The sequence below is a fragment of the Gossypium hirsutum genome, chromosome D03 (assembly GCF_007990345.1).
Source record: "Gossypium hirsutum isolate 1008001.06 chromosome D03, Gossypium_hirsutum_v2.1, whole genome shotgun sequence".
NCBI lineage: Eukaryota > Viridiplantae > Streptophyta > Magnoliopsida > Malvales > Malvaceae > Gossypium > Gossypium hirsutum.
This window is the reverse complement of record NC_053439.1, coordinates 38,594,907-38,605,617: the sequence shown is the minus strand read 5'-3', so window position 1 is coordinate 38,605,617 and position 10,711 is coordinate 38,594,907. Positions and strand designations below refer to the sequence as shown.

Here is a 10,711-nt window from a genome sequence, read left to right as displayed (position 1 = left end):
GGAGAATCAAGGAGGGACATATTATACCACCCTAGAATAAAGGATAAATAGCCCAAAAGGTCTAATGTAAGACATGTATTCATCATAATGCTACACACAATATTGCACAAGTAATGCAAACAGACAAATTCTTGAACTAGGCAATGAACATTGAGTCCATAGGTAGGCACAACCTTACCATCAAACAATAAATGTGAAGTCTTTGGCGATAGACATAACCTCAACCAATCTGTTATGAATTATAATAACAGGATAAAGCCTAAACAACCAACGCGACAAACGTGACTCGAACCCAAGCTACACTTGGGACAGTGAACACCCTTAACCATCAAGCCATCACATGGGGTTCTTAATCAATTCTTTAATTCTCTAGTTCTTAGGTATATATGGATCATTGGTTCCCAATAGGGTAAATAGGAGACGAAAGCTTTTTTCAAGCACAACCATTTTTTACCTAAACTCGAGTTCGAGTTACCAAACAAATCAAAGTTCAAATATATTAATATTTAATTCGAGTAATTTGTAAACTTAATAAAACTTTTTTTATAAAATATTTTTAGTTTCAAAATAGTACTTTACTCTTAATATATCAGTAAAAGTACCACAAAGGCTCATGTATTTAAAAGTTGAATTGCATTTTATCCTCTCTACTAAAAAAATAAGTAAACTGGTTATTATACGTTAGATTAAAGAGTAACTTGGTCCTTGTGTTAAAAATTATATTCATTTCTATGGTCTCTATACATCAATATGAGGAACACATGACATGCCATATGTTACTATCTAGTTATTTTGTCAACCACATTAGTTTTTAATAAGACAAATGGATGAAATTTTTAATAAAAATGATCAATATGCTTTTTTCACTAATGTAAGGGACTACTTTACTTGTTTTTTTAGTAAAAGAGACAAAATACGATCATTCCGAAAACAAGGGTTCCATAGTGCTTCTACCTAATATGTCCCTTCTCACTTCCATTGTTGGTAACTTTAGATGGGTTGTGAGATTAAAAACAACAAAAACGGTGAAATTGAATATATTTGAATATATTGTAGCAGTGAAATTAAAATTAATGATGAGATATATGTTTGAATTCAAATGTAACTAAATAAGAATGAAAAATTACTGTTAAGGACATTAAGCTAAAAATAGTATATAATAAAACTTTTAAAATATATCATTTTTGAAAAATTATTAAAAATATGTTAATTTATAATTTATTAATTAAATGATAATGCGTAATATGAATTTTTATTAGTGATGTAATTATTTATTATTTATTTAAACTATTTTACATTGATCCAAGTCCATTAGATTATTATTTTACAAGTATTTTTTTAATAATATTTAACATATAAAATATTAAGAATATTTAGCATATTTAAATAACATATATTAGGTATAAAAAAATATTTTATGAGTTAATAGGTTAAGACTTGGGGGAAAAAAGAGAGAAATGGATAAAAGAAAGTACATTTGATAAGAATTAGAGGTGTTCATGGGTCGGGCGGCCCAGCTCGGCCCGACGGCCCGCTCGAAATATGGGAGGGTTTGGGTAAAAATATAGGCCCGAAATATGAGCTTGGGCAAAAAAATAGGCCTGTTTAGAATATGGGTCAGGCCTCGGGTACCACTTTTTTGGCCTGGGCCCAGCCCGGCCCGGTTATAATTAATATATATTATTATTATTTATTACATTTACAATTTTAGTTATCTACTTACCTTTCCCATTTCCCCCACCCATTCAAACTTCAGAATCCCTAACCCCTTCCCTTCCCTCCTTTATTTTTCCCCCAAATCGAAAACCCCACCTCCACCTCCACCGATCAACCATCCCACCTCCGGTGTACGGTCCTTGACGACTCCACCTCCAGGCTCCAGTTCCACGACGCTAGCGTTGTTGTTGTTCTCTACTTCTCTTCACTTCGATTCTTCTACAACTTCCGAAGGTATTTTTTTTATGCTTTATGTTTTATGCTGTCCAAAGATTTGTTTTTGTTTTCTTTTAAAATGATATGTACTGTTCGAAGGTATTATTTTTATGATATGAACTGTTGAAAAATGTTATCTTTTTGTTATTATGAAGCCCCAAAGTTTTAAGTTTTAGTTTCTCTTCACTTCGATTCTTCTGCAATTATACTTTTGAAAGTGCAAATCATTGTTAAAATGGTGAGAATCAGTTTTTACAAGCTGTCATAAGCAGATTTATCAAGTCTATTTAACAATCCCAAAATGAAGAGTCTTCTTCAAATGCTTTCTATATACTATTCGTAAATAACTAATTTGGCCATAAATAATTAAGACAAAATATAGCCAAGAACAAAAGTATAAAATTGTGAGGCCATAAATTACCTTTGGGAAATGCAAAATTGGCCGTAAATTAACAGATTTAGTATAATATTGTTAATTTGTTATCCTTTAAAAGCATAAAAATGTAATGATATGATAAAATTTAAAATATTTAAGTTAAAAAGTTAAAAGTAATTAAATTCGAGTTAATTGTTTTATAATTACTTGTATAATCATTTTTTATTTTTATTCTCTTTTTTTAAGAATTGATTGTTTGTAATTAAATTCAAATAAGTAATCCTATTTTATTTTTTTTTGTTCATTATATAGAATATATAAAAAAAATATAATTTGATATTTGATATAATTTTAATAACAATTAGTTTTAAGTAAAAAAAAAAGGCCAGGCCAGGCCGAGCCAGAGCTTCATATTTTCTCCACGGGCCGGGCTAGGCAAAATTTCAGACCCATATTCTAGGCCAGGCCCAAGCCTAATAATCAGGCTAAATTTTTTTGAGCTCGACTCGACCCGGCCCATGAACACCTCTAATAAGAAGAAACAGTAGTGTTGCTGAAACTGGTGCTTAACCCTCCAGTGAAAATATTGCCGTCAGTTGGGAAATCTCACCTCAATGGAGGAGATCCAAGACTTGAGCATCACTTCAGCAATTTTTGCACTACAAATTCAAACGCCCTGGCCTCTGTTACATCCAAAGGGGGACTTTTTTTTTTTCAATTTTAGGTTTTGTTGAAAAAATTTAAGTGCTTCTGACCCCTCTTTTATAAAATTGAGCTTCTTGACTTTCTGTAATTTGCAGGATTTCTCTAACCTTTTAAAAAAAGACCCATAATTTCCCTATGAAAAAAGTGGGCATCAAACAAAGCTTAATCAAGTCACCGTCAATTTTTCCGCACTTCGACTTCCATTATTTTAATTTATTTTTTATAAAAATATTTTAAAAACTAATCTATTCAAGTTCTGAAAACAAATTTTTACACCAAAAAAATAAATTTATAAAATCAACGTCAAACAAATTTGACCACTAAAAGACATAATATGACAAGTTAACTTGGACATAGAAAGCTTCTACTCAAACTTGTCACTCTGCTCGGCTCGATTTCAATCCTAACTCACCCAATCCAATATTTTTCATCACAGGGTGAAACATGTGGAATTTTTTTAAAAAATGGGGCCTAGAGAGATTTTGTAAAGCCTGCTCCAACCAGTCTTTTGGGTTGACAAATGATCCATATTCTTTCGAATTTAGACTTGATAAGAAGCATGCTATCATATTATGAAACATTAATTCACAAGCAAGCAGCACATAAATAGACAAGTCCTCAACTCATCCACAATCTTTATAAAGAATCCAGATGAAAAAACACAACAAAATTGAACCATTACTGATTTAATCTCATGACAAAATCAAAACAAGCAAGACACAATTAAAGATTGCAACATAGAAAGGACCTAGAAACACACCCAACTTACTAATAAGTAATGACCCTGTTGATCTTCAATCAGATATCAACTCTCTCGACATCTTCCAGTACAAGGGTCTTCGATGGCTTTCCCAACAGATCAGTATACTCCTGGAATGGAGACCTTGTGAAACGAGTCTCTCTCCAGAAATCCGGTGTCAAGAAACCATATGTTTTCAGAAGACATTCAAAGGTGGCCTGCAAGTTTTGAGTAACAACAACCAATAATGAGATATAATCAATAAATTCGCATCTCTGAATCACATATTAAGTGTAGTTCACTTCAAACTCTAATTCTTCAAGTTCAAGCAAAACACATATGGTATCAGACTATTCTTTAAGAGTTTATTATCATGTTTATACATCTTAAGGTTATTTAATATATATGCATACACGCACACATAGAAAAACACATTCATATTCACCATAGACAACACAAATCCCAAAACATGCTAGGATATACAAAGCATCGGCGACCACCTAACCTAAATCACAAATTTAAATTCAATTAACTAACATTATACTTATTAAAATAGATCTATATATGTTTCATATAAATCAAGCAAACAATAATATCTCATCGTATGAAAGAAGAAACAGTAGGCAACAAAACAAAAGTTAATGAATAGAAACTGGAACATTAAGCAACCCATATTCAAACAGATCTAGATAAACCCATAAACAGTCTTAAATTACGAAAATATCAAATCAAATAAAAAATATTCGGAGAAAAAGTTGATACCTTGACAAAGTTTCCAAGAGTTTTGGTTGAACCCCTTGAAGAAGTGAAGACATCTTCAATCCCAGCAAACTGAAGCACCTTTTTGGGAACCCTAGCAGCCACAATACCAGCACCTCTAGGAGCCGGCACCATCCTAACGGTGACGGACCCACATTTCCCGGTAACCTTGCATGGCACAGTATGAGGTTTTCCGATCTTATTTCCCCAGTAACCTCTTCTAACCGGTATCACTGACAACTTAGCCAATATGATTGCCCCTCTTATAGCCGTCGCAACTTCCTTGCTACATTTGACACCGAGTCCAACGTGTCCATTTCCGTCACCGACGACGACAAAGGCCTTGAACCGCGTACGCTGACCGGCGCGAGTTTGTTTCTGAACTGGAGTGATCTTCATGACCTCGTCTTTCAGTGAAGGGCCGACGAGTTGGTCGATGATTTGGTACTCCTTGATCGGGAGAGAATGGAGGTAGATTTGCTCAAGGGATGTGATCTTGCCGGCTTTGACTAAGCGGCCAAGTTTCGTGACGGGTACCCATTTTTCCTCTTCGTCCTTGCGGCCGCGGCGCCTGCCTCTTGGACCACGGTCACCTCTACCACCACCAAAGCCACGCCTGAAAGCGCCGCGTTCACCTCCGCCTCTTTCTGCCATTTTTTTTCCTTTTGCCTTTGGTTAGGGTTTGAGACAAATGGAAGCGGCTAGGGTTAGGATTTTATAGGCAGAGAGTGAGCAAGTTAGGGTTTTGATTTTTTGGGCTAACAAAAAGTTTATGGGCTATGGGCTTCCGTTGTATTTGTCGAGCTCAAAAAAAAAACATTTATAAAAGTTTATGAAAATAAAATTTAGAAACAATATATAAGAGATAATTTTAAAAAACCAATGAAATTTGTTCAATATAACCTTTTTTTCAAAACCAATTAAAACCGATCCATAAAAAATAAAAGCAGTTCATATTAACAATTTTATATAGTTGGTTTAATTGTATCATCTTTCTTACAAAATTAAAAAATTTAGAGGTTTAAGTTTCATTAATTACAAAAAATGGACAATAAAAATATAAAAACCTAGTTTTTATTCGTTTTTGTTATAAAATAAAGAGAGTAAATAACAAAACCAAATTTGGGGAACAAAAGAGAACCTAATTTATTCATTAATGGGAATGTTTATAATGTTTCCCTGAAGTCTATATTTATATACATAAAAAGTATAAATGAAATAAAACTCTACTTTTAATTATTGCTAGAACCCTAAAGTATATCAAACTTATCTTAATTGCTTTATTAAAACCTTACTAAAGTAAAAGCCCTACGGGAAAAAAAAGTTCTAGTGAAAGAAAAAATATTTATAATATATATAACATACGGACTCGTTAAAAACTTTACCGAGAAAATTCAATGGGACAAACCCAATGATGATATGAATATTTATCAAACAACATTTATTAAATACATATCTATGTATTTAATCTTGAATACTAACATTTTAATGATCACTTGAATGGTGTGGTGTTTGATAAATGTTTATATCATTGTTCTTCTAAATGTCATGAGTGAGGAAGAATTTTAGGAAAACATATTTTGATTTCTTTAGGAGTTCCAATAATAATAATAGCAAAACTTGATCATGATATTTAAAAATATATATTGGTAATTTGAATCCTTTTATAATCTTTCTTCAAGTATTATTCGCTAAGTCGAATTTACCCCATATGTTCAAATCATTTCAATGCATATAAATGTTTACACAAACATATTGAATAATTTCTTGGGAATTTTTATATGCTTCTAACATTCTAAATCCTTCAAGGATTTCAAACTTCACTATATAGTAATTCATATAAAGATTGTAACAACAATTATAAGACGTATGTCAAATCTTTCATAAACTGCTAAAGTAATAAAATATCTAAAAGTTATTGCATCCACCATAAAAGAATATTATACGTTTCATACTCAATGCTAGGACTTAGCGAAAATTTTCGTTTTTCTTATTTTGTTTTCACAAAACTACGCATTCATACCTCACTAGTTTTATACTTTTAGACATTTGGACTACTAGTTCAAAAACTTTATGAATTTAATTTTACTTGAATTGCTTCTTTTCATTCTAGCCAATTTATTTCATGTCTATATTTATTGACAAATTTATTAAAGATTCTCATTTTCTTTCATTATTTCAATAATTATACTGCATGCAAAATTGTTGTTGACAACTTTCTATTCTCATAGTTCCATATTTTCTCATATTGACATGACTTATCGAGATCTCTTTATTTTCACTATTATCATCTTCAATTTTAGGTACCTGAATCTCTTCTGGAGTTTTAATAATTAGTTATGTTTTGGGTCTCTTCAGGAACACTTACCTCCACTATATGACCATCTATCTTTATTATTTTCTATTATGAGAATTTTCTCTTTGAAACCAATCGATATATCATGCTTCAAGTATGCATTACTTTCATTTTATTCTTACAAATTTCGTACTAGGACTCCAATTTAAATCAAAACATTAGCTTGTATATAACACTTGTTATTCTCATCTGATCAATAAATGCATGTGGTAGTTAATTTGTAATAAAGTGAAATATCTTTTAGAACTTTTGGCTCAAATCATTTTCTACGAGGATATAGATAATGATAATTCATTTCAAGTAATCTATTTATCAAGCTATTATTTCTCTCTCCCTAATGTTGGAAAAACTATCAAATCAAATAATAATCACAAATCATGTCATAATTGAATCTTCAATTCATTTAAAACATTTGATAATACAATGAGACTCATAATTAATATATATTCCCAACTTTATTTGAAAATTCATTTTGGGCATTGTGGTGGAGCCACTTGAACAAATATCAAACATTCAAAAATTCAAAAATGGGTTGAATTTATCTCTTGACCAAAAACCAATTGTAATGGAGAGTATTTATTATAACTTATTGGCATGGTGTGTACAAGTGTCAGTTCATGTAAAATATAATATCCTTGTACATATACAAAAAACTTTTGTTCTCAAAAGATATGGTTTAGCTATTAACTAAAGGCATGTACTTTATAAATTCTGTAAAACCATTTTATACGTATAAACAATAGGGTTTTGTGATAGTTACTCGCATTGACAATCTAGCATTCAAAAATAATTGAAAGTCCAAGAAACAAACTCACCTACATTAGCAAGAATTATATTGATTGCATAATTTGAAAGTTTTATTCTTAAACGAATCATCAAACAAGTAATCTCGCAAATTATAGGTTGCAAGTTGATAACTCACATGTGATTAACTTGTAAATGCATCTACCAAAATTATATGAAAACATCCACTTGTTGGATAAATGAGCTCATATTTCTTTCAGAAATGCAATATATTCAATCTCAACTTTTGTTAGTGAGGTTTTAATAAATCATTTGAGAACAAACAACACTTAAGAAATCTTTAAAATGAAGAATCTTCAGGTTCTCTAATAAATATCCATGTAAGTTCCCATTTATTACATCATTATTGATCGGGATGGTCTAACCAATCATGCCAACTAATTGATATATTTAGACTAGCAAACCTATGGTTTACCATTGCATATGATTTAACCATACAAATATATGCATAGTACAAAGTAGAGGAAAATATGATAGTTTTCTAATACAAATTCTTAACCAATATAATAGATTTATATATAGAAATTAATCATCTCCTCATCCACAGTCTCAATATGATATTTGTTACGACTTACATCCTTTTAAAACAAAATAATTTATTTGAGACTGACTAGAACATAATGCATTAATTATTGTTTTGTTTCTTCGAATAACCATGTATTAGCTATTCTAGAGCATTGAATTAATTTTGTACCATCAAAGATTGGTTCTATAACACCATTTTCCTGACCTAATCGTCAAATCCAAGCTATGAAATATTACATTCATTGTTGAACTAATAGCATACAATTTACATCATTTAATCAATCACAGACATAAATAAATATCATATACATTCATTCTGCATTATTCAATCATTTTCGGGTTTTATACGAGCTTTCAAAAACTTTTCTGCCAACTTGAGCATGAATTAGGATCAAATTGTGAAGTTTTGAAATTTTCGAATCGACATTGTGACTTTCTCATTTCCTCGTCGTGACGTGGCCAACACAGTAAGTCACGTCGTGACTTCAAGCATATTGACGTCGCGATGTCACTCACTGTCGGCTTATGTTGCGACGTTGCGTGTTGGTAGTCAATACGAGGACACTATTTTAGCAAAAAACACCATTTTGGTCCCAATTCAACAACTTGCAACACAACCTAAATGGTTCATACATCTCCTTTACAATAAAAAAAATATCCAAATTCCATACCATTCCATGTTAACAAAACCACATAACCATTTCAATAAAATAATGGATATGTCAACTAAATTAAATTACATAGCCATTACAATTTCTTTTCAATATCATGCAACTCAATCTTACACCATCTAAGCATATAGAACTTTTCAGTTCAATTTCCATATCCAACACTTCCAAAACTATTTTCACATGATCAATAAGCTTGATGCTATCTAACTAAATTATATACCAAACCACAGAACACAATTAACATTCAACCTGCTACTTCTAATTCATTAATCTACCTAACCATTTCAATTAGTCCCATTTCAAAGCATAATATACTATCCATTCATAAGTAAGGTTATAATTTTCATGGCATTAACTTGGTCAAAACGTGCCTCATTTGGATATGTACAACATATTAAATGTTCAAAATTAAACATTACCAAGCTACCATATGACTACTACTCCAACTTGATCATTTGTACACTAAGAGACCTTATTATGTACATGCCACCAAGTCTAGTTTCAAAATGAACATATAACTATTGTCTCAAGATAGTGTGTGTGCTCTTTTGTTGATCCAGCTCGGCAATTCCACAAGGTGAAAATCTACAAGGAGACTAAATGATAAGTGATAAAAGTAACATATTTTAATCCTGTTATTAATGTGTTTTGGGATGATTACTTATGAAAATTGGTGAATTTTATGCTCATAATCCTTTGAATTCATGTTTCTACACTTCGAAGAGCATTCGAGAGCAAAAAGAGAAAAAAAAATGAGCGAAAATCAAACAAAAAGAGCATATTTTAGGAGCCACACGGGCTGGGCCTTCCCACATGAGCTGGACACACGACCATGTGCTAGGCCATGTTGATTTCGTGACTTGCATCCCAAACATGCGGAAAAATGCAATTTTTAGGCTTTTTGGGCATTCTAAAGTCTATAAATACCAAATAGAAGAAAAAAAAGAGGGGGCCATCAGAGAATATCGAAGAAAATAACTCGAAGAACACCTTTGGAGCCAACTCTGAAGTGGATTTCCATCAAGATTGAAGACCTCCTTTTAATTTCTCTTGAAATTTTTATGAGTTTATTTATTTCTTGTGGTTATTCTGACTTTGAGATGTTTTCATTCACAATTATGAACTAATTCCCTAGATACCTAGGGAAGATGAACCCTATGATGAATTCTATTATTTAATTTATGTTTTAAGCGATAAATACTTTATTCTTATTCTTCGTTATGCGTGCTTATCTCTTATTTTAATATTTTTGGGATATTAATTCATGTTTAATGTGCTTAATCAGAAAAGCAAAAGTCCCTATTTAAGAGTAGATCTAGCATAGTTGAGTGAAGTTGTATGCAATCCTAGAAATAGGACGACATAAATCTACCGGATTAGAGTAAAATCTAATAGGGGAATCCATAGATCGAATTAATGTGACAATAGGGGTTTTAAATATAAATAAATTTCAGTTAATCAACCTAGAGTCAGTTGCTCTTTCTCTCGAAAGAGATATTAACATAATTTAGGGATTTCTACGGATCAAGATACCAAGTGAATAAATTGTTTAAATCAGATTCATAATAATAGATGAAGTCTAGGTGGATTCTTTCTTGGGTATTGTTGCTCTCATTGGTTATTATTCGATTATTTTCCTGATTCATTCTCTGTTGAGTTCTTTAGTTAGATTAATTTAGTAAATTTTAGTTTAAGGCAATCACTCTAATTTGTCGGCTAAATAATAGGAAAACGGTAATTACTAATACTTTTAGTCCTCGTGGATACAATATCTTTACTCACTGTAGCTATACTATTTATCGATAGGTGCGCTTGCCTTCATCGTATTTTTAGTTAGTAACGGG

At 31.4% G+C, this 10,711-nt stretch overlaps 1 protein-coding gene and 1 long non-coding RNA gene across 2 annotated transcripts; one reads left to right on the top strand and one right to left on the bottom strand.

Annotated features, from left to right (window-relative positions):
* Positions 1-1,703: 1,703 nt before the first annotated feature.
* LOC121215480 (uncharacterized) lies at positions 1,704-10,077 on the top strand. The gene is made up of 2 exons (XR_005911341.1): positions 1,704-1,950; positions 9,591-10,077. It is a non-coding gene; the product is annotated as an uncharacterized lncRNA (long non-coding RNA).
* Positions 3,617-5,384, bottom strand: LOC107949806 (40S ribosomal protein S2-2). The gene is made up of 2 exons (XM_016884571.2): positions 4,515-5,384; positions 3,617-3,970 (listed from the first exon to the last, which is right to left on the bottom strand). The coding sequence occupies exons 1-2, from the start codon at positions 5,163-5,165 to the stop codon at positions 3,812-3,814; spliced, it is 810 nt and encodes a 269-aa protein (XP_016740060.1). The 5' UTR covers positions 5,166-5,384; the 3' UTR covers positions 3,617-3,811.
* Positions 10,078-10,711: the final 634 nt, after the last annotated feature.